The 17714-nt window shown below is 35.1% G+C and overlaps 1 protein-coding gene across 3 annotated transcripts in view; it reads right to left on the bottom strand.

Annotated features, from left to right (window-relative positions):
- The window catches only part of KMT2E (lysine methyltransferase 2E (inactive)), a 59943-nt gene that overhangs the window by 29233 nt on the left and 12996 nt on the right, over window positions 1-17714 (bottom strand). For all 3 annotated transcript variants that reach the window (XM_088533183.1, XM_088533184.1, XM_088533185.1), the window contains 5 exons: window positions 13443-13627; window positions 7348-7459; window positions 6777-7006; window positions 5155-5235; window positions 4493-4551 (listed from right to left, as the gene is read on the bottom strand). In XM_088533183.1, the coding sequence (XP_088389309.1) occupies window positions 4493-4551; window positions 5155-5235; window positions 6777-7006; window positions 7348-7459; window positions 13443-13513 (553 nt within the window). In that variant the 5' untranslated portion in view covers window positions 13514-13627. The remainder of the gene's footprint in view (window positions 1-4492; window positions 4552-5154; window positions 5236-6776; window positions 7007-7347; window positions 7460-13442; window positions 13628-17714) is intronic.

Here is a 17714-nt window from a genome sequence, read left to right as displayed (position 1 = left end):
CTTTATGAGCTCAGAAGCATGTTGCCTTATCAGGCATAAGGCTTAATCATTGACCAGGCCTGCTTTTGAAATGCTCTTTTCTAAATAAAAGGCTTCAGCTATTGTTTTCTCTTGTTTTCTGGCTCCTGTTAATTCCTGCAAATTTATATTGAGGCAGTTTAAGAGAGCGCAAAGAATGAAGTTAAGCAAATGAGGAAGTATGATGAAGATAAAGACTTAAGATCCATCTTAACCACAAGAAAACTGTGAAAGCATAAAAAACATTAAGTCTGAAGAAAAGAAACCATTAACTGCATGTTCATTTACAGGGCTGGTCTTGACCTGCAGAACCAAACTCTCAGGACTGGAAGACAAATTAAGGAAAACTGAACCTGTACAGATCACACGACAGACATATATGCTATTTAACATTAAAAAAACGATCAAACATTTTCAAACTAGCAACAAATTCACTGAGATTATTTTAACTTAGTTTCTCTGCATTTCCAGCTCTTCATTCTGAAGTGGAATCAAAATGGCCATCTTCACTAACAGAAAATTTACAGTCACCAATAGCCAAAACTGACTTAAGAATCAGTGCAACAAAACACTAAGAAACTGCCATTTCTGATATGTATAAATGCTTAAACAGTGATATAAATAAGTCCCAAGATGACACACTGAATAAAAAAAGAAACAGATATTGAATGAGTGCTCATTTGACCAGTACCATTCACTGCGTGCAGTGAATATGGTGTGTATTTGGAAGGAAGACCAAGGAGAGGAAGGCAGGGGGAAAAGCAGTATATGATCATGTGTTGCTTCTTCTTTTTTTTTTTTTTTTTTTAAGTTACGCTTGTGATAAGAATTTACCCTAACTTTGTGTCTTACTTTACAACCTTAGCGTTGCTTCTAACAGTTCGTTCACCACATAATTGCAGTTACCTATAACAGAGATCTAGCATTGTATGTATACATATTGGCTAATGAATTTTCTAGAGTTGTTTTGCACCTACTTGGAGTATTTTCCAAACTAGCATCAAAAATAAAAAGTCATATGGAAAGAAGAAATACCAACACAATGACGAATGTCAGTGAAGAGCAGAACATTTAACAAAATAAATGAAAACCCAAGACACTCTTGAAAAGACTGATGTTGCATTCTCTGTGTTAGTGCCTACAGAATCATTAGGTCACAGGACACAAATAAACAAGAAAAAAAAAAAGAAAGAAAGAAAAAAAAAACACCAACCACACACACCAGCCAAAAAAATAACAAAAAATACATGCAATCTTCCCCAGGGGAGCAGCAATTCAATACTGTTGTCTCTGCTATAATCCGGTCTACTAGCATTACTTCAACCTAGTTTCTGATTACATGGGATTGTTTTGAGACACTCCTTCCTAACCAACAAAACCTGCTCTCACTTTGAGAAGCTTTACTAAAGCACACTGAGGGAAGATCCTGAATCATGGGGAGCAAGATATAAACTCTCCAAACTCCACAAAAAGCTGTTGTAGACCTAGACTCCTTTCTCTAAGTAACACACGATACCACCAGCACCAATTTCAGAACCTGACAGTTTGAAGCAAGGTATTAAACATATACATCTAGATCCAGTATCTTTCCAACGACAAACACCCTCCCCCCGCCTCGTCATGATTTAGGGCATGTGCACTATTCCAAAACACAATTATGGAAACAGTTCACAAGAAGCTTCACAAACATGCTTCAGTGAACCAAAATAACTAATTCAATGCACACCAGTAAGAAAAATAAAGTCAGCTCTACCACATCAAACTGCAGGCCCAAGAACAGTTACCAGCCCTCCCCTCAAATAGACCATAAAAAAAATTCAAAAAGTAGTATCTACTATGATCAGTAAGTTGTGCTCCTAAACAAGATACTTGGAGCCAAAGCAAGGTGGATAGACACGCAATTATAGAAGTCTCACCCATATCTGCAACACGTAGAATTTCCACTTAAGAACTCTTAAGGCCAACCAAGTTATCTACTATTCCCTCCCCAACATTAAGCTCTAGATGCAATGTGGCTAAAAGCACAGGCACTTCAGAGATCTTTAGAAGAAAGTCATTCTATTTGTTATAAGGTGCTCTTGAAATGAAAGCGCCTGTAAGTTATTTATAAACTTAATTCAAAAAATAACCCTAATTGCATGCTATTTCAGCAAACAACATCTACAACACACAAACCTGCCTTTAGTCAAACATGTGACCAGAATAGATCTTCGTATACTTATTGCTTAATATATTAGAAGTAACATTCTGTTGCTGTCGAATATTTCTTTACAGAAAAAACTCTATATATTTAATATATTAAAAGCCATGTCTTTACATAAAACAATTTCAAGTAGGGGGAGTTGAAAGCACAACTTTTCCTGGTATGTGATAGCAGACAGCTCCCACTCAGAATTACTTTAAGTCTGACTGAACCATGTAGTATCCAATATACAAAGTGCATTTGGCCAAGCAAAGGAATTAGCTCAATTAAAATTAACCAGAGACAGCAAGCATACACTGGTTTCAAATGAAAGGATAAGTCAGAGTAATTAATATTCCACTTCAACTCAGATTAGAGCTTTATTTGCCTTAATTTAGAAGTACTGTTTTAACTCTGTTTTGATACTAGAGACTTTATCATCTGGCATTTACGCATTGACTGCACAGAAAAGATTTGAAGACATCATCAGGATTACACACCAATCCTGAAACACACTTTGATACTGCCTGTCTATTGTCAGCAATTCTATCCAGGTTAAGCTTTGAAATTCTGTATATAGTAGAAGAGCTAAGTTCATAAAATACAAATTAATACTGACCAAAACATGTACTTGTACACAAATCTCATCTGCAGTCACAAAAGGCAAAAAATATTCCAAGCAGCAAGCTATAAAAATTGTATTACTGATTTATTAAGTTTTGTGGATGCTCAGAAAGGCTGTGGAGTCTCCTTCTCTGGAGATTTTTCCAAACCTGCCTGGATGTGACCTGGTGCCACGTGCTCTGGGTGTCCCTGCTTGAACAGGGGATTGGACTAGATGATCTCCAGAGGGCCCTTCCAACCTCAACCATTCTGGGATTCTGTGATGTCAAGAAAACAGGGAATATGCCCAAACATCCTCTCAGAACTTGCTACTTTGCTTTAGAGCTCATATAATTATTTATTATTTAATAAAGTTCACTTAATTATATCAGACAAGAACATCACAAGCTATGAAAGTGTGTGAAAATATTAGGTTGTGAATCCTCTATGCTATGGAGGAAGATCTGACCAAGTTACAAAAACACTTTTTTTTTTTCCATAGAGCAAGAGATAAGTCTTAGTATCCCTCTCTTATCACAGGAGGAAAAAAAACAACCCTCAAACTTTCCTATCTACCTCCAGAAGTTTACTCAAGATATTCCTGTTTTTATAAATGCTACACTTTAGTCATTTGCTATGCCAAGTTGTTTGCTATAACAACCCCCTTCTTTCTGTACAATCAAATTTGGCTTCAGGGAACAGTTATCCTAAAAGATAAGTGTATTTATAAATGAAAGATACACTATGAAGCAAAGACTCGTGCTGCTGGAGCATCTACTTTCAGGCAACATTTCTAAGATTTTTTTTTTTTTTTTTACACTAACAGCTACATTGAGTACCCAAAAAACATTGTTATTTTGGTTTTCCTCTCTTTCTTTCACATTCCTTAAGTATCTACCACAACTTACAGAAAATACACAGAAAGGCCTTTTCCTAGATTTCTTATAAAGGAGCTCTATCCTCTTTTTTGCAAGGATAGGCTGGGAACCTTAAGTAGAAGGGGAAAATAAGGATTCAGATCCTACCACTTCTTAGGAAATTCTGCCCACAACACAGCAGCCTGCCTATCTGCAGTCCTGAAAGGCAGGACACTACATAGCTTGTTAAAGGAATTACTGTATGCATTTTTGAACTACAAAAAGACCCTGATGGACTGGACCCCCCAAATCCATAGGATACTAAATACTTCCTAAAAGGAGAGTGAAAAAAGGAAAAAAGAAAAAAAAAAAGGGGGGGGGGGGAGAAGCACTATCATTTCTTAGCCACAAGTGTCTCTGACTTGTGTATTCTCATTTAAGAACTCTTTTTTCTTAAGCTTTTTATTTGGCCCTCTTCCTTTACCATACATAAACAGTAAAATATAAAGTTGGAAACACTGTGAAATACATGACTCCCCTTTTACCTCCTTTATTAACTCCTAATATTATTCTCTACAGCTATGATTTTCCTGTTTTTTTAGGAAATACATAACAGTGGTAGATATAATACAGTCAGTTTACACTATCAGTTCTACTAAATAGGATTATTGTTTTTAAGAAAAATTATGAAACAGAATTCCATTTTCCATTTTAGCAATTCAAACAAGTTAACCGAAGTGAACTGTGTATATGCTATTAAGTCTATATAAATGACATACAATTATTTTATGACCTTACTGAGGAAAGTTTCTTAAGCTCTTGCTTTACCCACCTGACATATTCTCCCTTTTTCTTCGCTGCAACAGCACTGCTCTTTCTTTATCTAAACTCCTGCAATCAAAAAATAAATTTTAGTCCAATCTCTACCCTTGGTCATTAACACATTCAAGTACTGAAACAGAGCTTTTCATAGTTACCACAGGAATCAGTGCTATTTGGTATATTCTAGCTGTCTTTCCGTGCCACCTAGTAAGGTGAAGCAATGACCACACTGATGAAGGAAAACTGGCTAGACCATTTGCCTCAGAAATGAAGTTCCTTCATCTAAAATTCTTAACGATTACGCTATGCAGTTTGTTTTTTAACCAGTAGGTTGTTCTATGTCTTTTAAATTTCAGTTTTAAGAGGAGGGGAGAAAAAAAGACACATGAAAAGACATAAGGATTTTCTTATACTCTTGGTATAGGGAAGTCATACAACTACAAACACTTTCATGGAACCTAAGCTTAAATCCAGCAGTCACTAATTTTGTGCAGACAAACTGTGCCTCAGCTATTTTTAATGCAACACGAAACTACTCTCCTTTTCTTACTAGGTCACTAAGTTATCCATTTTTAAAAAAAAAAAAAAAAAAAGAAGAAACATCTGTTTAAAGTACTTATATTCTCCACTTATTCTCATTCTTTAGAGTTCAAAAACATGTGAACTACTCACCTTGGTTGACAACGTTCACACAGGTAAGTGTCAGGAATATGTTGCCTGTCAATCCCCATGCAGTCAATGTGCTGCCAAACACTTTAAAAAAAGAAAAAAAAAAAGAGAGAGAAGACACCCTAAGTTATTTTAAATATATATTTTAAAATATATTTTTGTATTTTTTATTTTTAATCATGATCTTGACTCAGAGTGAATGCTCCCTAACACTGCATATCAATCATTACCTTCATCATGACCTCTCTAGCTCACTATTTAATTAAATATATTGATTTACCAAAGGATTTCATTTGCTTAAAGAAAAGCAAACAAACAAAAAACATGTGCTTATGCACCTAAAGCCACCAACAACCTATGACATTCAGACCACATATGTTTTTGTAGTCACGCAAGATCCTGCACAGGGGCAGATGTTGTATGACTGGTAGCGCTGTTGTGCAACAAGCAAGAGCTTTCTACAGCTTTTCTACTGCTTTCTACAGCCAAGAAGTGGCTTGCTAGATTGCAGGGTAACCTAGGATACCAGCTTGTGCCCAACCCCAGATTGCTACAAAGAACTGGGACATGAAAATCACTTATCTTTCCACTTGAGAATTTTTCTCACAGTTCTCCCAATCCCTCACAGAAAATTGTCTCTTTACAGGGACATACCCAACTACCTGGGACTGCCTGCACCTCTACTGCTGAAATAACTTCTAAATACACCTCAAAAAAAACAACAAAAACTTTAATCAGAAACAAGGACCATTAAAAATTCAAACCAAGCCTGTAATTAAAGCATCTAGAAGAACAAAGCTCAAATTAATGTTTTATTTGGCTGTTACAATCATGTTAAAACACACACAACACCCTGGTAAATTTGATAGCATTACTTTGTTCATTAAGTGCATTGAATGCAATAATATGACTAATAAACACTGCATAATTCCAGAAACTGGCATCCACTAATTTTACTATAATCTAGTCGCTTAAGCACAAATGCTTAAACATTTAGCTTCAGTTTCCCAAATCAGGATCTAAATTAAAACTTTATCTGAATTAAAACTCTTAAAATTAAGTCTTTTACAGATTGAAGCGCAATCACATCAGAATTATATCAATTATATCAGAAACATAATGGGAAGAGAATCTAACATTTGATAAGTTTTGTCTTTTATGTGCTCAATTTTACCAAGTATTAAATTTCCTGCAAATTATTTGGTTTGTGTGTATATAGTTGACAAAGCAACTGGACCAAGTTATTTTACTGGTTGGTACATTCAGATTAAGAATTAATCTCTGCATTCTTGTATCACAGTAATAACCAACAACTAAGAAAAAATACTAAAGAGATGCTTTATAGAAGAGGAAAATAGGAAGTATACTTAGAACAACAATATATAAATAAAGGCTCAAAAAAATACAAGTACTGAACACTGTAATAAAGTGTAAAATACTCTCTGGCCTTTAATCTACTATCTTACCCATTAAAAAGCTGTATGACCATATAACACTGTTTTGATGAAGAAAATTTCTTATGAATTAGCACAGTAAGAAAAAAATCATTCAGTCACATTTATTCCTCAGAGCATCTTGAAGTTCTAAGTCATTTTTACCTTTTTGATTCATTTAATATTCATTACCTGCATTTGTCACAACAGATCATATATCCATCATCATGTGTAAATCCACAAATGCATCTGGTAATATCAGTTCCATAGCTTCCATCCTCTGATGTACTGATGGTTGTAGCACTGGAGGTTTCATCAAAGTTGGGAGTGGTAAATATGCCTACTTCATTCTTGCTGATAAGCACTGACGGAGGAGGAGAAGCTGGAGGCGTTGGAGGAGGCCGAGCACCATAGTTATGGTCCTAGATTTTTAACATAAATTACAGCTCTTAAATATTCATGCACTCAGCTGGTTATTTAAGATAAAATGTAAAAATAAGTTGCGAGAACTGCATTTTTCCTAACAATATTTTAAGCTGTTATTTCTGCATTATTCTTTCTCAACTTGTTTTCTATCTGGCCAGTTACATTTGACATAAAAAGCCAAATACAGAAAATAATGCACTTTTACCAACCACTTTATTAAATTTATTCAATACTGAACAAAATATAAAACTCTAATTGTGAATCAGGAGTTATTCCAGTGAAGAACAGCAAATTTCACATAATCTATTTTATGTATACCACTTAGTGTGAAACTTACTGCATAGGGCAAACCAATGTAACTGTGTGAATGAGAGCTGCTGGTGTACAACTGGTGCGGATAACTGTTCGATTTTTCAACTACCACAGGGCTAGCTTCTACAGATTCTGGTCTGAAAGGCAAAAGAGAGGAGACAAATAAATATGCAATTATGAGTATTTGTTTCACAACAGCTAAATAATTACCTGCTGTTCCAGTTAAAAATAAAAACATACATACAGAGCAGTGCTAACAACAAAACAACAATCAAACTCTCTCCCCTCAGTTCCCCGTCACTCCCCCAAAAATATCTTTTCTCTCATCTGAAAAGAAGCTTTCGGAACAGCAGAGAATTCAAGCTTCTCAGAGTTGCGAAATCTTCTTCAAAATAATTAAAACTGCAAATGCTGAATCTCTTCGGATATTCTGCAAATCTGGGAGTACTTCAGAAAAGCACAATTATGCAGTTCGTCAGGGAGTCATCAAAATGTATCTATAGAGATGTCGCAAAACCTGAGGAAAAGACTTGAGCTTATGAGAAGAAAAAACAAACCACACACAAGTAGCAACCCTGGAGCTGCAAAGCTTTGTGCAGTCACCTCACTACCTCCAATCCTATTCCAACCTGCAGTGACCTCTAGTGGTATCCACTGGGCAGCACCTTTCACCACATAGAACCAGCACAGAAGAGACATACTGCAAACAGTCATAATGAATACGGCAAATTATCTTTAAAGGAGCAATTTATTAATTTATTTTAAGCTGCCAAGAATGAAAAAGAGGACAAATTTGCAAGAGAAGTTTTATAGTCAAACTTTAACTGACCAATTTCAGTTAACGTGTGCTAAACCACAATTAAGGCAAAAAGATAAAGGAAAACTGTTTTGTTGTTGTTGTTTTTTGTTTTGTACAAGATATTACACTTTTATTGCCTTTTCTCAGTATTTATGTAGACATGCAAGACTATACATGCTCATAACCGAGATGTTCCTCTGGTCAATACTTACGGCTTTTTCATTGTACTATACAATCTTCACAAACTTCAAATGAACCCAGAAATTACCCAACAACTTTTTTTTACACCGAGGCACACTGAAATATCAATATCTAATGTAGTAGTGCATTTTTCATTATCTTTTTTCTTTCGTTTCTGAATGATAAAACTGCATAAAAAGTAAACACTGACGTCTAACAATCATCAGATGCACTGAGACAGATCAAGAGCAGAGATCATGTAAATAAAGTCCTAGCAATTTAGAAACAGACACTCACATACACTGTGCAAGATAAAAACTGACCCAGAAGACACTCTGAAGGCCCTAAGTTATTTCATACATCCAGTAAAATCTTTATTTCATCATGCCATAATATCAGCACATCCATGATTAAAAAATAATTTTAGTCACTTTGTTAAAAACCTCTCCTGAAAAGCAGATAAAAATTCCACAGAAACACACAGCAGTTGATGTTGGAAGGAACCTCTGGAGATCACCTGGTTCAACTCCTCTGCTCAAGCAGGGTCAGCTACAGCAGGTTGACCAGGACCACATCAATTTCCAGAATAAGATTTGCTAAGTTCAGCAACACCATGTTTAGAAAACAAACCAATAAAAACTTCCCACAAAAAAACAGCACCTCTTGCCCAAAACTAAGACATAAGAGCTGTGCCTTTCCAACAGACCTGCCTATATTTACATGCAGATAAAATACACCTTTGTGAAGTAGCTATATTCAAACAAGTTAATTCTTCTAGCCACCCAGTCATTCAAAATTCCAATGAATTAGAAACTGAATATCCATCTACGATGATTCCGATAAAGTAGTGAACTTTTAATTCAGAAGTCTTTGCCAATGCCTTGTTTCCACCACAGTTCTTCCAACACTTACTGAACAGGAAAGAAACCTGCAGCCTGACTGACCTTATCCACTATGTGTTTGATGCTCAAACTAAATAATTTTCTTCAGTGCATGGACAATACTCAGTTTTCAGAGCAGAAAAGTATATTGATATGGGAAGCATGCAATTAAACACACAGTCTGTCTTTCAGCAATTTCAATTATTTGAAAAGTTTTCTTCATTTAAAATATAAATATTTTTTAAATCATGATCTAAGTACCAGCTATTTCAGCAGGTCAGAATTCAATGATACACATCAGAATGGAAATGTAGGCCCTAAAAAAAAAAAAAGGAGAGCCTATACATACTTCATAAACTGACTACAAAAATTAAAAGGGACTGTACATCCCTTGCAATATATAAAGACAAATTCTGCTTCTACCTGGTCCTGCAATTTATAAATCACTTATATATGCTAACTATATTCTTTTGCTAAAATATCATATAGATTGATCTGTCAAGCATTAAGGTTAGCAATTCAAAAATGTGCTAAATATTCCAAAGTAACAGCACCACAGAAGCATGATAGACGCACGATAAAACAAGACCTTCCTGTAGCACAGGCTGCAGTGATTTAAAGTATCCCTGCAACTTGAAAACAGGAATCTAGTTTTTTTCCAAATGAATAAAAAGAGCAAGATGTACACTTACCAAAAAAAAAAAAAAACAAATATTTTTCACTCTCCAGAGGAAACGACTCACGTCCTGGGTTATTTCCTACTGTTCATATTTAGAAGAACAGTGCAAACCAAAAAGTGTTCTGCATGTTGCCAGCAGGTGGCAATAGTAGCAGAAACAAAATAAGGACAAGACATGAACTCAGTCAAGTTCATAAAGGCTAAGTCCGTACGAGTTTTTATCTCAGCTATGCCAAGGAATCTGCTACAAACATTCTAAGTGATATAGTTAAAAACCTTTTTTTTTTTTTTTTCCCAGTTCCTTTTATACACTATTCCTGAATGACTAATAATTATAAAAGAAACAAAACTGGGTTTTAACTAATACCCAAAATACCACTAGTCTTCAGACTTTAGAAGCTGGCCATCAACCATCTGTACAAAACTGTAGGTATTTAACAGGCAAAGAAACTCTCACTAAATCTAAAGTTCCCAAAACGTGTGTATTAATATTTTGGGCTGTGACTGTTGGGCTTTAAGTATATTAGTTACATTTTATTAGGCTATTCTCTTTAAATATATACATACATACATATATATAAAATAAATAAATATCAAAAACTAGAAAGCAATAACACCACCAATATTTCCTTGGTGCATAACTTAAGCTCTGAGCAATACTAACACGTTTTGGATCATTAAAAAAGTGGCTAAAAAGGTAGCTAAAAGGTCATGGATTTCACGGTCTTTAGTAAAAGACGGATTCTTTTAACAATTATTAGTATTCACCTTTAGTGAGCCTTCTTCTCCCAAATAAAAGAGAGTAGGTTACTTTGCATATATGATTGCAGTGCTCTGGCTATGAGGTTGCATTTTGCTTGCATAATATTGCATATACAGCGAGTTTTATTGAAATATATATTTTTTTCCATTTTAAGTTTCAACTAACACGGCACAATGAGGATGAATTGTTGGAGAGCTTACTTATGTGCGAGAAACTGAAGAGAAACTATTTTACTCTACCTGTAAGAAATTACAAATCTTTTAAGAAAATTATTCTCTACATCGCTACTTGCTACAATAATTACTAATTATATTGAAGTTACAGGTAACAAGGTAATGCATTCATCTTTTTAATGGATTTATCCCTCAATTTAAAGCTTTAGTGACGTAAAAAGCAATACCAGACCTGTCAGTCACTACAGAAATTCCATGTCTTCCCACTTGTAAAAGAAAGAAAAGCAGAGCATGTTACATGTTAAGAAATGATCTGCATTCACTATCAACACAATCTATACTCACAATGCTTCTCTGTGGAGGTAAAAAACCCTGAAACATTAAATAAAGATGCAAACAATACACCACACATGGAGACTGAAGTTTTCCAATGGATAATGAATTAACAGGCTTTAATTTTCTGCTCTACTTTAAAGATAGCTCTTCCTGCACAACCTCTGATCTGTCAGAATGCCAAAGATGCTTCTTAATTATGAATTTCAGAATTGAAAGCAGTGCTTAAGAAACATCCTGTCACGGAAAAAATTTACAAACCTATGAACAGACAGGGTAGGGACACAGCTACACAATGACATGGCTTTTGAAACAGATTGAAACAATCATGAAATTACACTTTATTCAGCATTAAGTATCATGGAAGATGCTTAATGAATAACTTAATAAGCAACTACTAAAGAGCAGCACTCCCTAACTGGGCCTCTACGCCACTGTATGAAGCAAGTAATGCACTATGAGCTGCAACTTGTTTATACTGACAACTGTATTTATTTATTCTAATTTCGACATGGGTTGCTGTGTCTGCAAGGAATGTTGGCAACCTGAGGAATTATGACTGTCTCTAAACATAGAGGAAATACACAGGAAAAGATAATGAACAGAGTTGCAAACAGTTCTCAAGTTTCTTGAAGAATTTTCTACACCAGGCAAATCAGTGCTAACAATATTAAGGACCAACAAAAAACTTTTTGAGCCACTAAAGCGCCCAAGTTTCATCAGGAGAATTCTTGTTTTTAATAGCTCAAAATCACATAGAATATTAATATAGCTATAAATAATATACAATGGACTGGAGAAACATTTCTTTGAAAAAGATGTTTTTCATGCCACACACAGTCTATTAAGAATTTATTTCAATTTTGACAAAAGACAGACATTTACTTCTTAAGAGAAGTAACAGTGCAAAGTTAGCACACTCTTAAGTAAACACACTACTAATAATGACCGTATATAAACTGTAAGATTATAATGGTAATCCTATGCACCCACTATTTACTCTTAATCAAGGACCACTATGAAGTTTATTTTCATGCAAAGGATACATTAAGCATGAGAAATAGTACGTAAAATAAATGTAATGCACTATTTCAATATTCAAAGGAGATACATACACGCTTGCAGCAACTAAACAAAGGAAAAGCCCTCAACATTATTGGAAAAGGACTTTGCAGGCAGACAAAGGGGAAGAGAAGCAACATATCTCACATGGGGAGGTAAAGTATTAAATTTATATTATATTAAATATGTTCTGGAGAGAGTTTTAAGCGAACTGTAGATTTTGTGAATATGCCAAAAAGTACACAAACTTCAATGCATCTTACAGAAATTCATTCTTTAACACTTAAACATAATATCCTGCGACAGTTATCTTTCCCCTCCCCGCAAAAAGTCAGTGTCAGAGGTTCTACTAATGCAAAAAGAGAAGAGAAAATAGAAGAAGAAAGAAAAACTGCTAAATAAAACTGAGATTGTAAAAAACTCAATGGGATGATAAAATTTTGTAAACAAACAAAAATTCTAACAACATGGTCTCTAACACTTCAAAGGAGTAAGCTGCCAAAAATACTATTTCTTCTCTTTAGAGTTGACAGTCAGGTGGATGCTACACACCATGCTTCTTGGGAATAGGCAAAATTCCCACTCTTCAAAGGTACTTTGAGAGGAGCAACACCTAAACCCTGGCTTATCAACACTACAGAGTCAGAAAGCATCAGGAAAAAGAAATACCAACAACTCGCTATATTTATTACTTGTAAAGGGAGGATTTCTTGAACCCTTTTTTTTCTGGCTCTATGTGATCATGGCTGTCCACTTTTTGGATACCAAATGTATGTTTTTCTACAAATAATTTAAGATAAATTAACTTCACAGGAACACTATATTAGATAAAGAATCCAGGCCTTTGGCTTTGAAAAATAAACAAATCTTTGTTTAATTAATCACCACTTTCTTGTGGTTTACCAGTCCAAAAGAATTTATCTTTCTAACACAGGAAATCTAAAACCATAAGGAAACAAAAATGGTAATATATTTTAGCAAACTATGCAGCATCTGTAATTTTTGGTCTAAAGAACAAGAAAAATAACCATCTCTGGAACAGTTTAGCTACTTTACTCTTTCCAAAAAAGAAGCTGGCTTTTAAGACTAAAGTCAGTTACTGATCAGGGAGTTATTAAAAAACAAAACAAAAAACAACAAAAAACCTAACATACCTAAACAGATTAAGTTCTGTAAACCTGTATTCAAACAAACATCAGTAGAAAAAATAAAAAGAACAGAAAACTCACAGACTGTGTTCACATACTTACTCTGAGCCTGCAGCCATTTCCAAATAAGAAGTTTCAGCTGTGTCAACCCCCAGTGGGATCACTATGCTCATGACGTTCGTTTCTGATAAATTCGATTACTACGGAGTCCTATGCATTGATATCCAAAACACTGGGGCATGCCAGCCACAGTGCTCATTGCAAACATCTAAGTGCATCCACAAACCCTTGAAAAAACAAAAGAACAGAAAAACCCAGTGAGATATTTTAAGACAAATTTTTTAAAATAAATCTTATTACGTATCATTTACGGTAATTAATTTTAAGGAAACAATATTAATAGAGTATTTCAAATGAAAGTGGCAGAAAGTCTTTTCCAGGGTACGAAAAAGGTATAAAACTAAGCTAAATAATTTCAAGATACTAACAGCCTAAGTAGCTATACCTCAATATCAGCCATAATTAATGGAAAGGTTTTAAATGATGTCTTAGCAAAAACTTCCATTACATTCTGGCGGCATCATCAAGGTTCTGACTGTTTAGAAATTAACTGTATTTTTGTACTTTACAACTGAAATTGTACTTTACAATTTCCAGCAACCAAATACAACTTCTGATAATTCAAGCTTTAATAATTCATTGTTTCCCAATCTAAGAAATTGTAACTGAGCAGTATATCCTCCCTGAATAAATAACAGCACCAGAAGTAGCATACATTTCATATATATACACACACGCACATATATATGCACACCTCTGAATATAACATATTCAATCACCTAATATCTTAAAATAAATTGAAATTTACAGTCCTTCAAGGAATACTTTCTACACACATGAAATGCACAGATTTCAGTGACAGAACAGAGCTAAAAAAGAGCTTGAAAATAGTAGAAATCTCAAAACATGAATTCTGGCGACATTACTTTAAAACTATTCTAAACCAGTGCTTTCCTTCCTGCTCATTTAAATCAGTACTAAGGAGAAAAATCACTGTCATTTTCAGCAAGGTGACAAACATTCCCTTTGTTGTAGGCATGCTGAATTCTAAGAGTATTTGCTCACTGCTCTGCTTTCTCAGAGCCCAGCTGCTGTGACTTTCCGTAGAAGGCTGATGATACAATTTTTGAAGTGTTTCTCAAAGAGTACTCTTGCTATGCACTTTTAAAAGTAACTTGGAATGGCCGCAGTACAAACCAGCATCACAACTATGCTAGAATTTCCACTCAATATTTTTTCCAAGTGAAAAATCATTCTAATGATTCACAATAACACAAAACATCACTTTGAAACTCATTTTAATAGACTGCCATCAGAAGATGTTACATTCAGCACAAGAAATCAGATATTTTTAGTAGTAATTTCTCAAGAAAAAAAAAAAGCGTCAAACTGAAAAGCAGCAGATGGAGTTTTTAGCTGTGCAGATACAATCTGCTTTGACTCACAAATCACCAGAATAATCCCATCTGCGTGGCAGCTATTACTAGTCTCCTCCTCCTTGTGTTTGCATTTCTCCTCCTGTGTCCTGCCCTACTCAAGAAGGGCAGGAGACTAGTAATAGCACCTTATCTGTCTTCATTCACAGATTAGTAAATCAAAGCATTTTACTGTACCCCATTACAGACAAGGTTTTTGCCCTGCTCTATAGCTACTTAACTGAAGCAAAAGATCCCATCTTTCCTACTGAAAAATTCCATACTGAAGAATTGCAAGGTCCTTCCAAGATGCAGCATTGCAATGTTTCCCCCATGAAGCATGTACAGTTCTTCCACCTAACGAAGTGAGGCACAGTCTACAAACGCCTTCCTGTTTCAGACCAGGGTATTTTAACCCTCTCACTCACCCTTGCCAAATCTACTACACCTAGAACAAAAAAACTGTAAGGATGTGGGAAAAAGAAGGGCATCCATGGCAAGGATTTTTCAGAGAGGCATCACGGACTTGAATCTGGATTCTTTTTACTTATTTATTTTTTATTGACGAAGTCACTACCTCCAGGATGATGTCTTCATTTAACTTTTTTGAATTTAATCTCATTAGTGAAGTCTGGAAATTAGCACCAAGCGTCTCGGCATACTCTGAAGCATCTAAACATTCAATATCTTGCTACTTCTCCAACAGCAAAAGCTGCATTTTAGAGCCATTACATGAGTCACCAAATATACTGAACTGGAAAGCAATCGAGCCAACTTTCTGCTGAGATTTCTTGCCCTACTCATTTAAACTCTACACATTTTCTTATCAAATACAACAAGTGTCAAACTGTATCACTAGTCATGCAATAAATTTCAGTAGCACATGATTTTCACAGAGAGCAAGCAAGAGAAACCTGCTAAACCAACCAACTAAACAAATAAAATTGTTTCACATAAAAGGAAGCAGAACATAACTATAGCACTCCCTCTTCTTGCTTTTCACTACCTTAAAATTTCAGGTCTTAAGCATCCCTTCAGGTCCTACCCACCCAGACAAGTTCCTTCAAACAAAGGCCATTTACGAATAACCACACACAAGAAATTTGGAGGAGGGAAGAGGATGAGGGGGAAACCATATAAATCCATTACATTATGACAACCTGGTTAATGAAAATGTGAGCATATAGCTCACCTGCCGATAAAAGCCACAGTGATGCCAGGAAAAGAATTATTTTATATCATGTCAGAACAAAAACAGAAAGGTTAAGTAAATTAAGTAATTATCACTACCGAAATTTCTTCCCTACCCATCTTAAAGAGGTTGCTTATCCTTTCAAGCTCAGAAGTTTAGATGATTCCTAAATGGTATTTGGTATCATACCACAGTACTTCCCAATTTCTCCAAATACCCATCTGTTTCAAGCCACTACTCTTTCAGAATAATGTGTCACCCACAGCCCTCTACGAAGCTATTTTCATAGGTGCATTTCATTAATTGACAGGGGAAGAAAAGTGACAAAAGAGAAGGTTCCTGGAGAAGTTTTTTACTATCAAAATAAATTACATGCAATTTACTGTTTAACAATCTTTACCGAAGGGCCGCATAAATTTAAAAAATAGAGAGACTGCACTGGTTTGTCCAGTTATTTCAGGGTCATACAATCAAAAAGGCATTATACAAAATATGCTGGTTCAAAGTTTGTAGATTAGTTCTTTATAGGTAAGTAGCACATACATGAACCTTAACCTCAACATCAGGATGCTGCCAGATTTGTTAGAACTCTTTATTCTTTGTGGTATGATTCTGCAAGCACTGAAAGAATTTCAGCAATTTCCCAGCTAACCTGGGAAACCTGCTCGTCAGATTTTCTTCATTATCAGCTGGTCAGCAGAATATTTTTTAAATGACAAAACTTTCTGTATTTGACAAATTTCTGTTTTTATTTAATTGGAATTAAAAGGTTATTTTGACCTAAAAATACAATTTTCATCTTAAAAAGCAGGCAATTCTTGTTCAACCTGCTTAAAATTTCTACTTTGTGCAAGACCAACCTCTTGCAAGCAACTTACCACGCTTTAGCATTCAGCTGATTTGTATCTTTTATAGCAGTTCCTCATCTCTCAAAAATATACACAACTGTCGACTTAGCATTCACATCCAGTCTAAGCTTCTGAAACTTCAGCATTGCTTTGTACAATCTATTTGCCTATGGCCCCAGCACTATTGTTTTAAGGGAGCAGCACTCCAACAGAAGTTAGAGCACAATATATCCCAGAATATTTCATCTGTGTGGCTTTGTACAAAGAACATCATTATTTAATGGAAAATAAGTTATGCATTATCCCAGAGGTATTCCACTTACACAACATTATTCTGTGGTCTAATGAAGACCACATGTTCCTGCCATGTCCTTTTAAGATCAACTGTGTGACAGCAAAGGGAAAAAAAGCACAACTTTTTCACCGGTACATAGAGAAAATGTATATATTCTATATACAGAGAGAGTTTAACTCCTGAGTCAATAGGTGAATGGGTAGTAATTGAAATTACATTAATATTTTTGGACCTAGTTCTGCACATTCCAAAAAATTCAGACAACCCATTTGCCACCCTCAGCTGTTGGAAGAAGGGAACTCCTTCGAGCATCCGTTTTCAGATTTTTTTTTTTTTTTTAATCTTCCACTTGTTTCCTGTATGATCATCAAAAACTGTACACAGCAGTCTCAGGAAACAAGCAGATGATGGATCACCAAGGGAGAGAGCACATTTGTGAAATAAGAATTTGAAATCAAGCCCAACTCCAATAAAGTTTCATAATCGCAGCTATCAATCATCTTCCATATACTAGAGTCCAGACAAATTTTTCCATGGATTTTTTTTGGGTACGGTGTTTAAAAA

The sequence above is a fragment of the Tinamus guttatus genome, unplaced genomic scaffold (genome assembly GCF_059628265.1).
Source record: "Tinamus guttatus ecotype Peru unplaced genomic scaffold, ASM5962826v1 Tinamus_guttatus_pri_ptg000489l, whole genome shotgun sequence".
In the NCBI taxonomy this organism is placed as follows: Eukaryota; Metazoa; Chordata; class Aves; order Tinamiformes; family Tinamidae; genus Tinamus; species Tinamus guttatus.
This window is presented reverse-complemented; position numbering and strand designations above follow the sequence as displayed.